General features: G+C 47.4%; 1 protein-coding gene across 1 annotated transcript; it reads left to right on the plus strand.

Moving 5' to 3' along the window:
- The first annotated feature begins 693 nt into the window (after window positions 1-693).
- LOC148502514 (uncharacterized) lies at window positions 694-22,344 on the plus strand. The gene is made up of 7 exons (XM_088449775.1): window positions 694-735; window positions 11,763-11,912; window positions 15,254-15,445; window positions 15,699-15,777; window positions 15,898-15,995; window positions 16,147-16,372; window positions 19,254-22,344. The coding sequence occupies exons 2-7, from the start codon at window positions 11,835-11,837 to the stop codon at window positions 20,480-20,482; spliced, it is 1,902 nt and encodes a 633-aa protein (XP_088305901.1). The 5' UTR covers window positions 694-735; window positions 11,763-11,834; the 3' UTR covers window positions 20,483-22,344.
- Window positions 22,345-22,762: the final 418 nt, after the last annotated feature.

The following is a 22,762-nucleotide window of genomic DNA, read 5'->3' on the forward strand; positions in this document are numbered from 1 at the left end:
GGGGCACTTGAGACAGTGGGGGTTGGGCAGAGGGGGCACTTGAGAGTGGGGGGTGGGCAGAGGGGGCACATGAGACAGTGACTTTATAGACAAAGCCTTGCCTAGCCTATGAATTCCATCATGCTATCTTACATCCCCATCCCTTCCATTGCATGGTACCCCTGCCCACCAGCTTCCCCCTCACACTGCCATCTGCCCCACATGCTCCCAGCTTCCCCCTCACACTGCTATCTGCCCCACATGCCCCCAGCTTCCCCCTACACTGCCATCTGCCCCCCATGCCCCAGCTTCCCCCCCCACACTGCATTTGCCCCAGCTCCCCCCCCCCACACACTGTCATCTGCCCCCCATGCCCCCAGCGCCTTCTCTGACCTTAGTCTCTTCCAACGCAGCCTGCAGGAACCGGGAACTCTGTGTGTGGTCTCATCCCATGATTCAACGCTACCTGATGACGTCAGAAGAAACGAACCAATACCCTGCCAATCACACCCAACTTCTCGGCTGTGCGTTCCACGTTACTTCCGGTCTGTGCATTCCACCTTACTTCCGGGCTGTGCATTCCACCTTACTTCCGGATTCTGCGTTCCACTTTTCTTTCGGGATGTGCGTTCCAATCTACTTCCGGGCTATGCGTTCCACATTACTTCCGGGCTGTGCGTTTCACACACAGGAAATGTGATCTCACCCATTGCTGCACCTTCCGGGTGTCCGGCCCAGAGTGTCCGGCAGCAGCAGGTAACGGTGTCCTACTATACAGGGAGAGCAGCATGTGGTGTCCTGTTTTTATTATTATACAGGGGGAGCAGCCTGTGGTGTCCTGTTATAATTACTATACAGGGGGAGCAACCTGTGGTGTCCTGTTATTATTTTTATTATTATTATACAGGGGAGCAGCCTGTGGTGTCCTATTATTATTATACAGGGGAGCAGCCTGTGGTGTCCTATTATTATTATACAGGGAGAGCAGCCGGTGGTGTCCTGTGATTAATATTATACAGGGGGAGCAGCCTGTGGTGTCCCGTTATTATTATTATACAGGGGGAGTGACCTGTGGTGTCCTGTTATTAATATTTTACAGTGGGAGCAGCCCGTGGTGTCCTGTTATTATTATTATATAGGGAGAGTGACCTGTGGTGTCCTGTTATTATTATTATATAGGGAGAGTGACCTGTGGTGTCCTGTTATTATTATACAGGGGGAGCAGCCTGGGGTGTCTTGTTATTATTCAATTAGTTTGGAAAACGGCAGGGTTTTTTTTCGACATTGGTGAAAACGGACAATTTTTGACAAAAGAAACATCGGAAATGGCTGATTTTCCCCAAATAACAGCGGAAACAGCAAACAGGTGAAAATGGAGAAAAAAGTTTTCTCCATCCGAGATCAGGAGAAAAAAAAGCCAAAACTCTATTTTTGGCTAAAAGTCTGGGGATTTCTTTCAGGAACCTTTGGACACCCCCCTCCCCCCTTCATGATAAATTAACCCCCCAAAAATGTGAAAGTTGCGCACGTTGGTGAAAAACGACTGTGCAAAATTTGGGTGGAAATGTTTTTTTTAACATGATAGAGCTATTTTTTTTCCAGGAAATTACTGTCCCACGTAAATTGGGAGAATGTTAAAATGGGCGCAAGTATATTTTCATGTAGTAAAAATGCAATTTTAAAAACCTTTAATAAACCGCCTGCTGCGTCTGCATGTGATGTTTAAAACACTTGACGCATCCATATTGCCCCCCCAAAAATTAGATCCAGTATGTTAAAATCATTTTTATTTATTTTTGTTTTCACCCAAGATTTGCGCTGCAGTTTTTTGCCAAAGTACGCAGCTTAAGAAACATATTGGGGGTAATTTATCATTAGGGGGATGTCCAAAGGGTTCTGAAAGAAATCCCCATATTTTTAGCAAAAAATAGGGATTTTTGTTTTTGCCGTTTTCTGGCGAATGTCGACCGTTTTCGCCGCTAATTGAATACGGCCCTAACTCTGCAGAGTGTTCCTGTAACAGAGTATTAGGATTCTAAACCAAATAAGCGAGGAGAAATAGACTGCGCACACTAGCGGCAGCAGTAAAGGAGTGCTAAAAAGAGGTCATCCACCTCTCAAAAGGTACAATAAAACAAAGACCAAGCACCCCTACTCCTACACACAGCTAATAAACAATTCAATATATATTGATCAAAGCTAATGGTATTTGAGTGAACTAATCAATATAAAATAGATGGTAGGCGCTCTCAGGGTATTCCTCTAACTTACTCAACCACTAGCAGCTTACTCTATGAGGTGTTCCAACCTCCTATGATTATGGTAGTAATTATGGGGGAAGGGTAAGCGCTCTGTGGTATAATAGATAATATGAATGTATACTATGAAATTACAGCCAACACACATAATTTCATAGTATACATTCATATTCTCTGTTATATTATAGAGCGCTTACCCTTCCCCCATAATTTGAGTGAACTAACTCTCAAAAGAAACATATAATAATCTCTATATCAAAGTCACTTCTTTTCAATTTGCTCCATATAATGTCGTTGGCCGATACGGGACTTCTCTTCTGTCAAACGTATAATGACCCAATCTTCAAAAGGTGGGGTGAATCTCAAAATATCCTCAGGAGAGGGGAAAAGAGAAGAAGGAAAACCAATGGTACATATACTTCCAGAGCCGTAACTAGACTTTTTGGTGCCCTGTGCCAGAAAGAGCATTGACGCCCCCTCATTTTTCAAAGGGACATAATGCACCCAAAAAAGAGCCAAACAGCGCCCCCTGACCTATAGTGCCCTGTGCGATGGCACCGGCCGCACTACCCTAGCTACGGCCCTGAGTACTTCTCAGACAGGCATGTGGCTGTAATGATTCTCTACTTCGAATATTTCAGTATATCAATCACATACCGAACTCACGTTAAAAACAGTGTATATACCACCCAAAAAGGTGAGACACACACACGACTGGTGAGTGACCTGTGGGGTGGTCTGCAGACCGAGATAAAGACCCTGGGGAGTCCTAAAGGTCCCTGACACATCATTACCCATACAATAAAAGCTGACAATAAGGACATATTATTACCCATACAGTACAAGCTGACAATAAGGACTTATCATTACCCGTACAGTACAAGCTGACAATAAGGACACATCATTACCGTACAGTACAAGCTGACAATAAGGACACATCATTACCCGTACAGTACAAGCTGACAGTAAGGACACATCAATACCCGTACAGTACAAGCTGACAGTAAGGACACGTCATTACCCGTACAGCACAAGCTGACAATAAGGACACGTCATTACCCGTACAGCACAAGCTGACAATAAGGACACGTCATTACCGTACAGTACAAGCTGACAATAAGGACACGTCATTACCCGTACAGAACAAGCTGATAATAAGGACACATCATTACCCGTACAGCACAAGCTGACAATAAGGACACGGCATTACCCGTACAGTACAAGCTGACAATAAGGACACATCATAACCCGTACAGTACAAGCTGACAATAAGGACACGTCATTACCCGTACAGCACAAGCTGACAATAAGGACACGTCATTACCCGTACAGCACAAGCTGACAATAAGGACACATCATTACCCATACAGTACAAGCTGACAATAAGGACACGTCATTACCCTTACAGTACAAGCTGACAATAAGGACACATCATTACCCATACAGTACAAGCTGACAATAAGGACACATCATTACCCGTACAGTACAAGCTGACAATAAGGACACGTCATTACCCGTACAGCACAAGCTGACAATAAGGACACATCATTACCCGTACAGCACAAGCTGACAATAAGGACACGTCATTACCGTACAGTACAAGCTGACAATAAGGACACGTCATTACCCGTACAGCACAAGCTGACAATAAGGACACATCATTACCCGTACAGCACAAGCTGACAATAAGGACACGTCATTACCGTACAGTACAAGCTGACAATAAGGACACGTCATTACCCGTACAGCACAAGCTGACAATAAGGACACGTCATTACCCGTACAGAACAAGCTGACAATAAGGACACATCATTACCCGTACAGCACAAGCTGACAATAAGGACACGGCATTACCCGTACAGTACAAGCTGACAATAAGGACACATCATAACCCGTACAGTACAAGCTGACAATAAGGACACGTCATTACCCGTACAGCACAAGCTGACAATAAGGACACGTCATTACCCGTACAGCACAAGCTGACAATAAGGACACGTCATTACCCGTACAGCACAAGCTGACAATAAGGACACGTCATTACCCGTACAGCACAAGCTGACAATAAGGACACGTCATTACCCGTACAGAACAAGCTGACAATAAGGACACGGCATTACCCGTACAGTACAAGCTGACAATAAGGACAAGTCATTCCCCGTACAGCACAAGCTGACAATAAGGACACATCATTACCCGTACAGCACAAGCTGACAATAAGGACACGGCATTACCCGTACAGTACAAGCTGACAATAAGGACACGTCATTACCCGTACAGTACAAGCTGACAATAAGGACATATTAGTAAGATCTCCTGATAGGACAGTCTGTGATCTCTGTGCCAGGTACATGACATATTATATCCCCTTCTACCAATGATCTTATTACTGACCATGTATTAGCCCTGACTCAGCTATCACTCAGTAACTCTCTTGCCTACTTCAGGGTCCATAGGGTATCCACAGGATACCTTGGGGTATAGGTGTGACGTCAGTCGCTGGGCACCATAGAGTTAAGCTTTTCAGCCTCCCAGGATGCACTAGGGTCCCCCTCCTATACCCCGCCCCCGAGCCAAGGCACCTCAGTTTAGTTTGGTGCCCGGCCGGCGTCGGGTGCACCTGTCGGAGTGGGGGCTAGAAGAGCCCCTGAAGCTTTCTTCAGTGCAGCTGTGGCTGCACATCTGGATGTACAGCATGGACAGTCAGTCCTGACGTCCATGCTGTCTTCCCTACACCCCCGCCGGTACCAGAACGCCGGTACCGATCCGGGGATGCTGGTGAGCATCTGGGGTCACAGCTAGCGGTGACCCCAGATGTTCCGGACCATGGCCGGATCCAAGGGGGACAAAGGTAAGCAGCGGGGTCCCGCGGTGGGTCCCCGCTGGTCACATGGTCCTAAGTCCCCAGGCAGGGGGCTCCCTGGGGACTGGCTGCAGCGTGGAGCCAGGCGACCAACCTGCGCTTTCCACTACCCCCTGGGACAGCGGACCGCAGCAGAGCGGTAGCGCTGCGGCGTCCCAGGGGTTAAATGCATGCCAGGGGAGCGCGCCTTCCCTGTCTCACAGCCGGCGCCTCCCCCGCTGCACACAGCCCTCTCTGCATGCTGCCGACTAGTCCTGTGGCAGCGCTCCTCCCCCAGGCCAGCCTCCTCTCTGCTCCTCGGCGGCCATCTTCTCCAGAACGCATGGTGAACACTGCTGGAAGCGCTGGACGGAAGCATCGTGGTCTGGGTCCCCCCGCATACCTCTCCTCCGCTGTGGCTCAGGTCTGTGTATGCAGCGCTGTGTCCTACCAGGCCCTGTGTCTGTGTAGTTGAGTGATCAGCGCTGTTAGTGCAGGAATTGTTATCTCTCTGCATTGTATGTGACTGTGCTAGCGCTGCCTGTAACTTTTCTTCTCTAAACTGTCAGCTTTATTACTGTCCCTGTTCTTTCTGCTAAAGCCCTTGCGGTGCGGTGCTGCAGGGTGGTCTCTCGCCTATTTAATACTTAATTGGTGAGAGAGGTCACAAACGTGGTGCCATCATGTCTGAAAGTGATTTTCCCCTCCGGTTACAGTGTACCACGTGCAAAGTACCGTTAGCGGAGGGGGAGGGTAGTGCGGAGGGCCTTTGCCGGCAGTGTTTGTCCATGGCGCGGCCTATTACGGTTACAGCACCGGTACAGGAGCCGCCCTGGGCTTGTTTCGCTCAGGCGTTAACAGCTTTAGTGGGCCAGTTAGCTCCGCAGCCCGCGTTTACTCCGATGGGTTTGTCCCAGCAGTCTGTGGTGTCGTCACCCATGCAGGGGTTCCCACGACAATTGGTGGTACCCCACAGTCTCCCTATTTCCCCGCTCCCGGGTTCTCAGGAGCCAGCGTGGGTTAACTCCCTGACGAGTTCTGTACAGCACTTGTCGGATGTGTTGCAAGGGGAGTCTGTGATGCGGCCTCATAAAAGGCCGGTGGCGTCTCTGTCCGCTCCTTATGAGGATGACGAAGGGACGTCTGATGATGGGGAGATTCTGGATCCTTACGATCAGGAACCTCTCCATACTAAGGACGCTGATGCTAAGTCCAAAGTATATATTCCTGGACTTATTCGGGCGGTCCGCACAGACTTGGTGATTGAGGACGAAGTTCCCCCAGCGGCTAAATCTAAGTATGCCTTTTTCAAAGATGTGAAGGGCGATGCCACAGTCTTTCCTCTTTCGGGTCAGTTGGTGGACCATTTAGAGGAGGCGTGGAAACAGCCTGGCAAGCGATACCAGCCGCAGAGACGCCTGGCGGTGGCTTATCCATTCGCGGATAATTATTTTGCTAAGTGGGAATCCCCTCCACAGGTGGATTCTCACGTGACCCGTCTTGTCCGTAGTGCCACATTGCCGATGCCATCCATGTCCTCCCTTAAGGATGCTACGGACCGCAAGGTAGAAATCTGCCTGAAGTCCGCTTATTCCCTTGCAGGGGGGGCAGCACGGCCGGCTATGGCCATTTGCTGGGTTGCCAGAGCGATGGAGCGCTGGGCGGATTCATTAGAGGCTTCTTTTGAATCCGACTGTCCGGCCGAACAGGCGGAGTTGATTGGCAATCTCCGTGATTCGGCCACCTACATCAACGAGGCGGCTGTAGACATTAGTACTCTGGTGTCTAGAATTTCTTCAGCAGCGGTAGCTGCTCGTCGCACCTTGTGGCTGCGATCCTGGAAGGCGGACGCAGATTCCAAGAAAGGTCTGGAAGCGTTGCCGTTTACCGGAGAAGTTCTCTTCGGTCCGGATCTGGATAAGATTGTGGCCACGCTGGCGGCAGCCAAATCTGCTTGTCTCCCGTCGGCCGCTGCTCCTTCTGGTTCTGGACCATCGTCCTTTCGGTCATCTAGGGCCCAGGGCAGGCCCAAACCACAGTCGTTTCCTCGACAGGCTGGCCCTAAGAAATCGGTCAAGCCCCGGAAGCAGGCATGGAGTACCAGACGTCCAGCCCCCAAGCCAGATGACAAGCCTGCGGCCTGACGGTCCGGGCCTCCCTTTGGGGGATCCCAGGGTGGGAGGCCGCCTGCTACAGTTCGCCCAGTGTTGGTCGACCACTACGACAGACACTTGGGTTCTGGAGGTGGTTTCCCACGGATACGCCCTCTCCTTCCGGCACAGATCCCCGGCTCGCTTCTTCACCACGGGTCTACCATCAGACCGGAACAAGGCTACGGAGCTGCGGAAGGTATTGCACACTATGCTCCAGGCTGGAGTTATAGTGCCTGTTCCATTCTCCCAGAGGGGCCAGGGTTTCTATTCAAATCTATTTTTGGTACAGAAACCCAATGGGTCATATCGTCCGATTCTCAACCTCAAAGCACTCAACAAGTCTTTGCGGGTCCCGAAGTTTCGGATGGAGACCCTACGGTCCATCATTCTGGCGCTGGAACCTGGGGACTACATGGTGTCATTGGACATACAGGACGCTTACCTGCATGTCCCTATTCTTTTGCGCCATCAACAGTTCCTCAGGTTTGCAATCCGCAGCGACCACTTCCAGTTTCGGGCGTTACCTTTTGGCCTGGCAACAGCACCACGTGTTTTCACCAAGGTGATGGCGGTCATGGCGGCTTCTCTGCGGCTGCAGGGAGTCCGCATGTTGCCGTATTTGGACGACCTGTTATTGGTGGCAGGATCTCCAGAGCTCCTGTTACGCCACTTGGACCTGACCATTGCACTGCTGCAACGGCACGGCTGGCTAATCAACTGGCAGAAGTCCACTCTAATCCCGTCTCGGAGGATTCTGCATCTTGGAGCCTTATTGGACTCAGGACAGCAAAGGATCTTCGTGACGGAGGACAAGATCTCTGCTTTACAGTCAAGGGTGCGCAGTTGCCTGCACAGCCGCCGGGTGTCCTTACACTCGGCGATGAGGTTACTGGGCTCCATGGTGTCGGTGTTCGACATGGTGGAATACGCCCAGTTTCACTCCAGACCTCTGCAGCACCTGATCCTGTCCAAGTGGAACGGGCTGCCTCAGTCTCTGAAGTCCCAGACGATTGTGCTCACCCCGGAGGTTCGCCTGTCCCTTGCGTGGTGGTTACAGACGATCCACCTCAACAAGGGACGTCCGTTCTGGGTTCCAAATTGGGTCCTGTTGACAACGGACGCCAGTCTTCGGGGCTGGGGAGCAGTTTCGGGTCCACACTTGTTCCAGGGCAGGTGGACGCCGACAGAAGCGGAGCTTCCAATAAATATCTTGGAACTCCGTGCGGTCTTCAATGCTCTCCAGCAGGCACAGCGGTTTCTCCAGGGTCGCCCGGTGCAGGTCCAGTCGGACAACGCTACCACCGTGGCCTACATAAACAGGCAAGGAGGAACTCGCAGTCGGGCGGCTCTCGTAGAGGTCTCTCGGATCCTGGTTTGGGCGGAGCGCAATCTTCCGGCCATATCAGCGGTCTTCATCCCGGGAGTGCTCAATTGGGAGGCGGACTTTCTAAGTCGCCAAGACGTTCATCCAGGGGAATGGTCCCTGCACCCGGACGTTTTTCAACTACTGGTGGACAGGTGGGGTCTTCCAGAAATCGACCTCATGGCGTCCCGGCACAACAACAAGTTGCCGGTGTACGGGTCTCGCACAAGAGACGAAGGGGCGTCTCTGGTGGATGCTCTGTCCGTCCGGTGGACGTTCCGGTTCGCATACCTGTTCCCTCCGGTCTCCCTTCTTCCACGGGTAATCCGGAAATTCAAACAGGAAGGAGGGACGCTCCTGTTGATAGCTCCCGCGTGGCCCAGACGGCACTGGTTCTCAGACCTTCAGGGTCTGTCCGTGGACAGTCCTCTGCGGTTGCCGCTACGACCGGACCTTCTGTCTCAGGGTCCTTGCCTTCACCTGGACCTGACTCGGCTGTCTTTGACGGCGTGGCTGTTGAGACGGCCATGCTGAGGTCCCGGGGGTTTTCCAGCTCTGTGGTGCGTACCATGTTACGAGCTCGGAAACCGTCTTCCGCGAGGATATACCATCGCGTGTGGCATACGTTCTTCCAGTGGTGTCGACCGAGAGGTTATGCACCTGCGGGAGTTTCGTCTGTCGCGGATTCTCGCCTTCCTGCAAGCGGGACTAGATCATGGGCTTCGCCTTGCTTCTTTGAAGGTACAGGTTTCGGCCCCATCTGTCTGGTTTCACCGTAGGATTGCTACAATCCCGGATGTGCGCACCTTTATGCAGGGTGTTCTCCGCATTCAGCCGCCCTTTGTTCCACCTGTGGCGCCTTGGGATTTGGCTGTGGTCCTGAGGGCTCTCCAAGGACCGCCGTTTGAACCACTGGGCTCAGTGGATCTGAAATGGCTAACAGCTAAGACTGTTTTCCTTCTGGCCATTGCTTCGGCCAGACGTGTTTCTGAGTTAGGGGCTCTTTCTTGTAGACCCCCTTTCTTGGTTTTTCATGGGAACAGGGCAGTGCTCCGCACTCGGCCCGAGTTTCTTCCCAAAATTGTTTCCCAGTTTCATGTTAACGAGGAAATAGTTGTTCCGACCTTTAACTCACCGGGTCTTTCCGTGGGTGAGGCCTCTTTGGATGTTGTGCGGGCCTTAAGGACTTATGTTGACCGCACTTCTTCGTTTAGGAAGTCGGACGCTTTGTTTGTCCTCTATGGCTTCCGTAAAAAGGGTTGGCCTGCTTCAAAGCAAACTTTGGCAGCCTGGATCCGTATGGCTATTTCTGAAGCTTATCTTCATGAAGGCCTACCGGTCCCACCTTCTCTGAAGGCTCATTCCACTAGGTCTGTGGGTCCTTCGTGGGCAGCTCGACGTGGTGCCTCGGCAGTTCAGATCTGCAAGGCTGCTACGTGGTCCTCTGTCCATACCTTCGTGAGGTATTACAGGTTTGACACCTTCGCCTCTCAGGATGCTTCCTTCGGGCGGCGGATTCTCCTTTCTGCACAGGAGCGTCCCCACCCTTAAAGGATACTGCTTTGGGACATCCCCAAGGTATCCTGTGGATACCCTATGGACCCTGAAGTAGAAAATATGAGATATGGTAAGAACTTACCCTTGTTATCTCTATTTCTACGAAGTCCATAGGGTTCCACAGGACTCCCGCCCTGTCGCACCTGTGCTGCAGATGGGCTTTGCTCTGGTCACCGGTTTTCCGTCTCCCTCTGGTGAGAATGTGATTCTTGTATGTGTCCAGATCTTTTTTCTCTCTCTTCCTTCTCCTCCTCCGGCCTATGGCTTGATAACTAACTGAGGTGCCTTGGCTCGGGGGCGGGGTATAGGAGGGGGACCCTAGTGCATCCTGGGAGGCTGAAAAGCTTAACTCTATGGTGCCCAGCGACTGACGTCACACCTATACCCCAAGGTATCCTGTGGAACCCTATGGACTTCGTAGAAATAGAGATAACAAGGGTAAGTTCTTACCATATCTCATATTTTCTCTCGGGCTAGTAATGATTATAGTCAGAGGAATGTGGCTTTTATACCTTGTGTCACTATGTACAAACGTATTACTACAATCCTAATACTCTGTTACAGGAGCTCTCTGCACAGTTACTGGGTGTGTAACTATATTTCCTTGTAACATAGAGATCTACACCTGAGAGACTGACATTATACTTCTAAGTGCATTGGTTTGTTTTATGTGTTATTGTCTATAATAAATGTATTGTGTTATTATTATATACTCTTACCTCACTCCTATTATATAATAACACCTGACAGCACAACCACAATCTCCCCTGACTCCCTGAGCTGAGACTGTCTGTCAGGGCGTCTTGTTATCCTGAGCAATAGAGACTGTCTCAGAGACAGCCAGTGGCTGTGACAGTCCCCAGATCCTCAGAGTGTCACTGATTATCCCCCAGGACATGTCTCACCCCACCCTACGCTGCACACACACGGCCGGCAGGCTGGTCACACATGTAACATACATCTGAGGTGCGGTCATTTGTCATTTCATCATTTGTGCAGAGTGACTGATGGGATTCTGTATTGTGTAACCCTTTGTGTGTCCCCTGGGCTGTCTGCTGTCCTATCCCTGTGTTATTAACCTCTTCTGTTCCCTTCCCCCTCCCCTGTGTTACTGCCACCTCTGTACAGCTGTTATACCCCCTGTTGTGTGCTCTGTATTCCTACGTTACTTCCCCTCTCCCCATATCTGCACCCCTTCTGCTCTCCTGTGTACTCTCCCCTCAAACCCCTGTTACCTGTATGACCTCAGTATAGTCACAGATTCTCTCCATTTCTGGAATAAATGTAAAACAAAGTAAAAAATCCCCAAATCCCTAATTCATGTGTTTGTAAAAGATTCACGTGGAGCAAATTGCACCAAATCTGTGTCTGGGAGGAATAAGACCCCCGGCCAGGAGAGGAGCATTGGTGTAACCTTATACAGTACAGCGTTGTGTGATGGCCTCTGAGGAGCCTTATGGGGCTGGGTCACAGGAACCTCTGACAGACACTGACCAGGGCTCTATGGCTGGGGGGAAAGGGGAGACTTACTGGTCACTCAGTGTAACATGTCTGACTGTGTTACGTGTGTTCTCTGTGATGTGTATTATATTTATTCTATTTATTCCTAGATAGTCCTGCTGTGAGGAACCAGAGTCTTTATTACACGTCACACGTTCTATATTCTCACTGATTCACTGAAGATGGACATGGATGAAAGTCACAGGACTGAGAGGATCTTACATCTCACCCTGGAGATCATCTACCTGCTGACTGGGGAGGTGAGAGGATCTGGGATTGTCACAGTGATATCACTTATATCTATAGTAATAATATAGGGACATGACTGGGGAGGTGAGGAGATCTGGGAGTGTCACAGTGACATCACTTATATCTATAGTAATAATACAGGGACATGACTGGAGAGGTGAGGGGATCTGGGGGTGTCACAGTGACATCACTAATCTATAGTAATAATACAGGGACATGACTGGGGAGGTGAGGGGATCTGGGAGTGTCACAGTGACATCACTTATATCTATAGTAATAATACAGGGACATGACTGGGGAGGTGAGAGGGTCTGGGATTGTCACAGTGATATCACTTATATCTATAGTAATAATATAGGGACATGACTGGGGAGGTGAGGAGATCTGGGAGTGTCACAGTGACATCACTTATATCTATAGTAATAATACAGGGACATGACTGGAGAGGTGAGGGGATCTGGGGGTGTCACAGTGACATCACTTATATCTATAGTAATAATACAGGGACATGACTGGGGAGGTGAGAGGATCTGGGAGTGTCACAGTGACTTCACTTATATCTATAGTAATAATACAGGGACATGACTGGGGAGGTGAGGGGGTCTGGGATTGTCACAGTGACATCACTTATATCTATAGTAATAATACAAGGACATGACTGGGGAGGTGAGGGGATCTGGGAGTGTCACAGTGACATCACTTATATCTATAGTAATAATACAGGGACATGACTGGGGAGGTGAGAGGATCTGGGAGCGTCACAGTGACATCACTTATATCTATAGTAATAATACAGGGACATGACTGGGGAGGTGAGGGGATCTGGGAGTGTCACAGTGACATCACTTATATCTATAGTAATAATATAGGGACATGACTGGGGAGGTGAGGGGATCTGGGAGTGTCACAGTGACATCACTTATATCTATAGTAATAATACAGGGACATGACTGGGGAGGTGAGGGGATCTGGGAGTGTCACAGTGACATCACTTATATCTATAGTAATAATATAGGGACATGACTGGGGAGGTGAGGGGATCTGGGAATGTCACAGTGACATCACTTATATCTATAGTAATAATACAGGGACATGACTGGGGAGGTGAGGGGATCTGGGAGTGTCACAGTGACATCACTTATATCTATAGTAATAATACAGGGACATGACTGGGGAGGTGAGGGGATCTGGGAGCGTCACAGTGACATCACTTATATCTATAGTAATAATATAGGGACATGACTGGGGAGGTGAGGGGATCTGGGAGCGTCACAGTGACATCACTTATATCTATAGTAATAATACAGGGACATGACTGGGGAGGTGAGAGGGTCTGGGAGTGTCACAGTGACATCACTTATATCTATAGTAATAATACAGGGACATGACTGGGGAGGTGAGGGGATCTGGGAGTGTCACAGTGACATCACTTATATCTATAGTAATAATACAGGGACATGACTGGGGAGGTGAGGGGATCTGGGAGTGTCACAGTGACATCACTTATATCTATAGTAATAATACAGGGACATGACTGGGGAGGTGAGGGGATCTGGGAGCGTCACAGTGACATCACTTATATCTATAGTAATAATACAGGGACATGACTGGGGAGGTGAGAGGGTCTGGGAGTGTCACAGTGATATCACTTATATCTATAGTAATAATATAGGGACATGACTGGAGAGGTGAGGGGATCTGGGGGTGTCACAGTGACATCACTAATCTATAGTAATAATACAGGGACATGACTGGGGAGGTGAGGGGATCTGGGAGTGTCACAGTGACATCACTTATATCTATAGTAATAATACAGGGACATGACTGGGGAGGTGAGGGGGTCTGGGAGTGTCACAGTGACATCACTTATATCTATAGTAATAATACAGGGACATGACTGGAGAGGTGAGAGGGTCTGGGAGTGTCACAGTGACATCACTAATCTATAGTAATAATACAGGGACATGACTGGGGAGGTGAGGGGATCTGGGAGTGTCACAGTGACATCACTTATATCTATAGTAATAATACAGGGACATGACTGGGGAGGTGAGGGGGTCTGGGAGTGTCACAGTGACATCACTTATATCTATAGTAATAATACAGGGACATGACTGGGGAGGTGAGAGGATCTGGAAGTGTCACAGTGACATCACTTATATCTATAGTAATAATACAGGGACATGACTGGGGAGGTGAGGGGATCTGGGAGTGTCACAGTTCCATTACTTATATCTATAGTAATAATACAGGGACATGACTGGGGAGGTGAGGGGATCTGGGAGTGTACCAGTGACATCACTTATATCTATAGTAATAATACAGGGACATGACTGGGGAGGTGAGGGGGTCTGGGAGTGTCACAGTGACATCACTTATATCTATAGTAATAATACAGGGACATGACTGGGGAGGTGAGGGGATCTGGAAGTGTCACAGTGACATCACTTTTATCTATAGTAATAACCGAGCAGCAGGGAGCCGGTCTCAGATATAGTATCAGTCCCACAGTCCTTACTAGAGTTTTGATTTAGGGCCTGATTCAGAGCCGCTCGCAATTAGCGCTCTCTCGTTCAGAAAAAGGGGGTGGCTATTCAAATGAACCGTACGCTCTTTGCGGTCTGTTGCCGCCTCCATGTCTGAACGAACGAGCAAAACATACGCTCGTTTATTTGATAAAAACGCCCCCTGGCCGCTCGATTCATACGTCATGTCCGCTATTTATTAGATTAATCGAGTATATCGAACAGCGAATGAATTGCTCGCTATTCTTGTGGTTGGTTTTTCCTACCACAATATTGCGAGCAGTTCAGGCTATAAAACAACCAAGTGACGTGGTCAATGACGCTGCTTTGTTAATTATGCACACCCATAAAACGCCCGCTTTGACCTTTAAGCACGCCTGCGTTCTGATCTCCACTCCCTGTTATCAAGCACCTTCCCCTGTTACCACCCACATACGCCTCATTCTGTCACTCAAAATAGCAGGCATTCGCTATATAGCGAACAAACGATTTTCGGCCGCACTGACTGGTTCGCGCATGCGTACTAAAAACCGTACGCATGCGCAGATGTGCAAATATCACTCGGAACGAGCGTACTGCCGCTTACGAGCGGCTCTGAATCAGGCCCTTAGTACATTGTTCACAGTATGTTGTTGTCACTGACCGAAAGATGTCGGAGCTGCAGGATATACTATATACTCTTCATTTTCCTGTATATAGGAGATTGTTACAGGACAAGTATTTGTAAAATAGAGTTTTCTTGTATATTATGTAAAATGAACACCTGAATAAACAGTCTCATTTAAATGGAGTTTAAGTGACCTTTCCATGTTTCCCCCAATACAAAGGGTTATACAGTACTAAAGAAGACATCCGATGAGCATGAGACACCCAGCAGCCGACCCCGCGTGTCAGGAGTACTGAGCAGGACCCAGAGTCTCATCACGGTGCCTCCACCTCACTCACTGATACATGAGAGACACAATGACCAGAAGATCCTGGAACTCGCAAACAAGATCATTCAGCTGCTGACTAGAGAGGTGACTGCTGGGAATGGGACATTATACAGTAACACCAGCGGATGTGTCTGGTTGATGACTGGAGAGGTGACTGCTGGGAATGGGACATTATACAGTAACACCAGGGGATGTGTCTGGGTGATGACTGGAGAGGTGACTGCTGGGAATGGGACATTATACAGTAACACCAGGGGATGTGTCTGGGGGATGACTGTATCATTGTGTGTCAGGTTCCTATAAGATGTCACAATGTCACTGTCTATTTTCCATGCAGGAGGGGGAGTATATAGAGGAACACAGGGGTCTGTACAAGGACATGATGATGGAGAATCACTGGCCCCTCACATCACTGGGTAAGAGGAGACTGTCATTTATTGTACAGGGGAGAGCAGGTATTGGGGCCCCCTATATACACACACCACCCTGATATTCACATATACACAATGTACTCAGTCACTGTGTGTCTCCTATAGATGGACCCAGTAACAGAAATACCCCAGAGAGATGTCCACATCCTCTTTATTCACAGTATTGTACAGAGGAGAATCACAGGACCCCACAGGAGCATCAGGTAGATGGGATTTAGGGTCCCACCAATATACCACAGTGACCGTCACTATATGATGTGTAGAGAAGCTGTGTGTGTTTTATGCACTGATATTATACTGTCTATTCTCAATGAAATCAAACATTATTAAAAAAACAAAACCATTTTTGTTTAGGGTGCAGCTCAGGCTAATATTAAGGCAGAAGAAATAGAGGGAGAAGAAGAGAGGTATGTGACTGATATGAAGGCAGAAGAAGAGACGTATGTGACTGATATGGAGGCAGAAGAAGAGACGTATGTGACTGATATGAAGGCAGAAGATACAGAGGGAGATGCAGAGACGTTTGCGTGGGGCAATCAGCAGTTTAAGATGGAGGAAATCCCTAAAGATATCAGCACAGGTGAGTAATAAACACTTATTACAGAATAGTCACATTCTCCTTGTTCATTGTCTTAACTTACACCCTCCTCTGTCAGTACAACTAATAAAGTAAATGTATCTGCCCAGTGGGGGAGTCGGGAGCCATCAGCCCCTATTATATACTCCTGCTCTCCCCTTCACATCATGTCACTCTGTTACCAGCCCAGAAATCTGACCAGTCTCCTCCCCACACTCTCTGGTGTATCTCAGATGCTGAGATGGAGATCACAGTAGAATACAGCTAGTATGACCTGTGTGTGATATAATGTATAGACCATGCCTGCACTCTGTTACACATACTGAGATGGAGATATGGAGAGTGTGAGGACACAGCAGGATACAGCTAGTATGACCTGTGTGTGATATAATGTATAGACCATGCCTGCACTCTGTTACACATACTGAGATGGAGATATGGAGAGTGTGAGAACACAGCAGGATACAGCTAGTATGACCTGTGTGTGATATAATGTATAGACCATGCCTGCACTCTGTTACACATACTGAGATGGAGATATGGAGAGTGTGAGGACACAGTAGAATACAGCTAGTATGACCTGTGTGTGATATAATATATAGACCATGCCTGCACTCTGTTACACATACTGAGATGGAGATCCGGAGAGTGTGAGGACACAGCAGGATACAGCTAGTATGTCCTGTGTGTGATATAATGTATAGACCATGCCTGCACTCTGTTACACATACTGAGATGGAGATATGGAGAGTGTGAGGACACAGCAGGATACAGCTAGTATGTCCTGTGTGTGATATAATGTATAGACCATGCCTGCACTCTGTTACACATACTGAGATGGAGATATGGAGAGTGTGAGGACACAGCAGGGTGCAGCTAGTATGACCTGTGTGTGATATAATGTATAGACCATGCCTGCACTCTGTTACACATACTGAGATGGAGATATGGAGAGTGTGAGGACACATCAGGGTGCAGCTAGTATGTCCTGTGTGTGTGATATAATGTATAGACCATGCCTGCACTCTGTTACACATACTGAGATGGAGATATGGAGAGTGTGAGGACACAGCAGGATACAGCTAGTATGTCCTGTGTGTGATATAATGTATAGACCATGCCTGCACTCTGTTACACATACTGAGATGGAGATATGGAGAGTGTGAGGACACAGCAGGGTACAGCTAGTATGACCTGTGTGTGATATAATGTATAGACCATGCCTGCACTCTGTTACACATACTGAGATGGAGATATGGAGAGTGTGAGGACACAGCAGGATACAGCTAGTATGTCCTGTGTGTGATATAATGTATAGACCATGCCTGCACTCTGTTACACATACTGAGATGGAGATATGGAGAGTGTGAGGACACAGCAGGATACAGCTAGTATGACCTGTGTGTGATATAATGTATAGACCATGCCTGCACTCTGTTACACATACTGAGATGGAGATATGGAGAGTGTGAGGACACAGCAGGATACAGCTAGTATGTCCTGTGTGTGATATAATGTATAGACCATGCCTGCACTCTGTTACACATACTGAGATGGAGATATGGAGAGTGTGAGAACACAGCAGGATACAGCTAGTATGACCTGTGTGTGATATAATGTATAGACCATGCCTGCACTCTGTTACACATACTGAGATGGAGATATGGAGAGTATGAGGTCACAGCAGGATACAGCTAGTATGACCTGTGTGTGATATAATGTATAGACCATGCCTGCACTCTGTTACACATACTGAGATGGAGATATGGAGAGTGTGAGGACACAGTAGAATACAGCTAGTATGACCTGTGTGTGATATAATATATAGACCATGCCTGCACTCTGTTACACATACTGAGATGGAGATCCGGAGAGTGTGAGGACACAGCAGGATACAGCTAGTATGTCCTGTGTGTGATATAATGTATAGACCATGCCTGCACTCTGTTACACATACTGAGATGGAGATATGGAGAGTGTGAGGACACAGCAGGGTGCAGCTAGTATGACCTGTGTGTGATATAATGTATAGACCATGCCTGCACTCTGTTACACATACTGAGATGGAGATATGGAGAGTGTGAGGACACAGTAGGATACAGCTAGTATGTCCTGTGTGTGATATAATGTATAGACCATGCCTGCACTCTGTTACACATACTGAGATGGAGATATGGAGAGTGTGAGGACACAGCAGGATACAGCTAGTATGTCCTGTGTGTGATATAATGTATAGACCATGCCTGCACTATGTTACACATACTGAGATGGAGATATGGAGAGTGTGAGGACACAGCAGGATACAGCTAGTATGTCCTGTGTGTGATATAATGTATAGACCATGCCTGCACTATGTTACACATACTGAGATGGAGATATGGAGAGTGTGAGGACACAGCAGGATACAGCTAGTATGTCCTGTGTGTGATATAATGTATAGACCATGCCTGCACTATGTTACACATACTGAGATGGAGATATGGAGAGTGTGAGGATACAGCAGGATACAGCTAGTATGACCTATGCTGAGATGGAGATTTGTCTTTTTTACGGACTATTCCCCGGCCAGTGTTACTCCTACACCTATACCTCCTCATGACAATCATCAGCAAATACTTGATGAAGTCACTGAGTATATGGAGATGTTGGGGTACAGCCGGGCACATCTTATTATAGTTACACAGTATGGAGATGTTGGGGTACAGCCGGGCACATCTTATTATAGTTACACAGTATGGAGATGTTGGGGTACAGCCGGGCACATCTTATTATAGTTACACAGTATGGAGATGTTGGGGTACATACGGGGACGTCTTATTATAGTTACACAGTATGGTATGGTTCTGCAGGGGTGCTAATTCCCATATAATTATTCTGTTCCCAGCAGATGGACACAGCAGCAGGAATAACTCGGGGAGACGTCTCATATTATCTCCAGATTTTGACCTAGACGATAATAACTTCTCACAGGACTCTCCAGGAGAAAACCCCTTTACTCCTAGTATACATCCAACATCTCATAGTGCAGATATATCATCTGATCCCTCTAACCATGAAGATAATCCCTGTTGCGTTACAAATAGTTCAGATCACACAGGTGATAACCCATTGTCATGTTCTGAATGTGGGAAAGGTTTTACAAAGCAGATCAGTCTTTCTAAACATCAGAAGAGAGTACACGCAGCTGAAAGGCCTTTTCTGTGTTCTGAGTGCAGGAAATGTTTTATACTGAGAGAAGATCTTGCTAGACATACAAAGATTCACAAAATTGAGAGACCATATTCATGTTCTGAGTGTGGGAAATGTTTTACATATAAATCCTGTCTTGTTAAACATCAGAGACATCACACAGGTGAGAAACCTTTTTTATGTTCTGAGTGTGGGAAATGTTTTATACGGAAAGCACATCTTGTTAGACATCTGAGAATTCACACAGGTGAGAAACCATTTTCATGCTCTGAGTGTGGGAAATGTGTTGCACAGAAATCAGATCTTGTTAAACACAGGAGAAGTCACACAGGTGAGAAACCATTTCCATGTCCTGAGTGTGGGAATTGTTTTACACAGAAATCATCTCTTGTTATACATCAGAGATCTCACACAGGTGAGAAACCATTTTCATGCTCTGAGTGTGGGAAATGTTTTGCACAGAAATCAGATCTTGTTAAACATAGGAGAAGTCACACAGGTGAGAAACCATTTTCATGCTCTGAGTGTGGGAAATGTTTTACACAGAAATCGGTTCTTATTACACATAAGAGAAGTCACACAGGTGAGAAACCATTTTCATGTTCTCAGTGTAGGAAAGGTTTTACTAAGCACAAGAGTCTTTCTATGCATCAGAAGAGAGTTCACGCAGCTGGAAGGCCTTTTCCATGCTCTGAGTGTGGGAAATGTTTTACACAGAAATCACATCTTGTTACACATCAGAGACTTCACACAGGTGAGAAACCATTTTCATGCTCTGAGTGTGGGAAGTATTTTACATATAAATCAAGTTTTGTTAAACATCAGAGACATCACACAGGTGAGAAACCATATCCATGCTCTGAGTGTGGGAAATGTTTTACAAATATATCCGCTCTTTTTAGTCATCAGAAACGTCACACATGAGAAAAACAATGTGTATGAGCGTCTAGAAATATATAGAAATTGCAGCGATATTTGGATCACTGAAATAATAATTGGGAATTATGAGAACAAGCATAAATACAATGTTAGCCTAGATTGCTGTCCCTGCTTGTTGAAGGGTAAATTACATTTGCATGATCACACTATGGGCCTGATTCAGAAGCAAATGCAGCTGCAGTCTCTTACAGATCGCAGGTGCTAATATATGCTAATGCCGAGGTACAGCCGCCATAACCACGCCCACTGCTACCTTCTCGTTATCATCCAATGTCGCCCTCCTGTGTAATCGGTACCATCGCCGCACATCAAGCAGTCACGCAGCATTTACATCAGGTTTGACCAGCCGCAAACACTGCAGCTCTCCTGACACGCAGAGAGGTCTCATGCTGCAGCGGCCATCGCTATGGCTAATTTATACACGCCCATGACATGGCGATCACACGGACAGATACGTCTGCAGTTTTTTGTCCATCCCCCCGTTACCTCCTTCCAAACGCTGTCACCCTGCAACTCACTATGTGATGTATTCTTCTGTGCATCCGTAATCGCAATGTGATCGCTGTGTGACTTATACGCAGGTCTGATGGCAAGCATTCGCTCTATCTGCGTAACTACCATCATTATATCCTCTGCTGAATCAGCCCCTATATACTAATATATTACACTTTATTATATATCCAGACGGATGTCACTAACATAGGGCTCTAAAAGGTTCCTCATGTAATGGCTTTCAGTTTCCTTATTCTATCAGATCAGAGGTTCCCGAACTCTTCTATTAGAGGCCAGGTATTAAGGATATCCATGCTTGAGCACAGGTCACCTAATTTCTCAGCCAATTTGATTTAACCATTTGGACTCAATCATGGATAACCTTAAACCCTGGCCTGTAATGGGGGAGTTTGGGAAGCTCTGTATTAGATTATTATTGTGGTCTTGGCCTATTTCTGCAGTAACAAGACCACATGATGTAATATAGGACATAACTAATCTGTCACCATGACAATGTGCTGGGGATGTAATATGGGAACTGGGAAACTATGACATCATGTGATGACTGGGCTGTAAGTGACGGGGTGAGATGGGCGATATAATGACATCTGTGACCTCTGATTTTATCTCACTGGATCCAGTATTCTCTGGTTGGGTTTCCTGGTAAATGGATCTCTAATCTCCTTACAGCAGTCTGATGTCTGGTTCCTTCTAATTAGATCCTCTGTAACCTACTATTTACACTGTTCCAAAAGATATGAACATTAAAATCATGATCATATATTTAATGTATACATACTGTAACTTGTGTTGGGACACAGGAAGCTGCTGGTCCTGGTATAAACCACTAACAGTAATGTCCATTAAGTGCATCAGGCTCCCGATATCCCCAGCAGAATACAGATGTGAGCAGGGTACGTAGTATTGGAGGAATAATACAGGGACATCACAGGATAAGTAGGATCAGTACAGATTGTCCTCAGTATGTCCTGCACTGTCACCTCCCACAGTGGTGACCACCAGTAATGTGCAGGGTCAGGAGATGAAGATTATTTGGTAGTGAGGAAATCACAGAAAGGACAATACAAGCTTTGTTACACACCTACAAATATATGAGCTCAAAGTGTTTGGTAACAAGAAAACCAAACTCCGCATGGACCTGTCTGATGTCCATGTGGGGTAACACAGTTGCACTTGTTTGTTAGTATTTACCACACTTAATGACCTGAATGTTTTTGTACATTGTTAGTAAAGCTGGAATAGTGACCAGTTGTCCTCTCGGTGGTGCACATGTTCTGTGATGGCCTAGATCCTTGGTGGCTAACCTTGACACTCCAGATGTTGTGGAACTACATATCCCAGCATGCACTGCTACCATTTTGCTATTAGGGCATGCTAAAACTGTGGCAAGGCATGCTGGGATATGTAGTTCCACAACATCTGGAGTGTCAAGGTTAGCCACCACTGGCCTAGATGTAAGATCTAGTGATTTGCTGTAAGACGGGATTTAGTGGAAACACTGATATTACCAGAGATGTCACAAGGAAGTATAGAGGTTTCTGCATGAGGGTGAGTTGTGTCTCACGGGCTGGTCACACTGGCAGGAGAAAATAACAGATAGGGACAGGGCAGTCAGCTATAGAGCAGGGTACGAACCGAGGTCAGGGCCACAGAAGAACAAACACAGGCATAAGCCGGGTCAGTATTGGTTAATCAGATAATTACTGTGATTCATTCAGAACTGGATATAAACTGACATAAAGCTGTATTACT

Source organism: Taudactylus pleione, unplaced genomic scaffold (genome assembly GCF_031769625.1).
Source record: "Taudactylus pleione unplaced genomic scaffold, aTauple2 ptg000495l, whole genome shotgun sequence".
Classification (NCBI taxonomy): domain Eukaryota; kingdom Metazoa; phylum Chordata; class Amphibia; order Anura; family Myobatrachidae; genus Taudactylus; species Taudactylus pleione.

What these genes read in the sequence shown, in the direction of transcription:
- LOC148502514 (XM_088449775.1), top strand. Translation starts at nt 11,835, where the DNA reads ATGGACATGGATGAAAGTCACAGGACTGAGAGGATCTTACATCTCACC. An exon ending in CTGGCCCCTCACATCACTGG is followed by an intron (nt 15,778 to 15,897) that starts GTAAGAGGAGAC and finishes TGTCTCCTATAG; the next exon opens with ATGGACCCAGTAACAGAAAT. An exon ending in GGACCCCACAGGAGCATCAG is followed by an intron (nt 15,996 to 16,146) that starts GTAGATGGGATT and finishes ATTTTTGTTTAG; the next exon opens with GGTGCAGCTCAGGCTAATAT.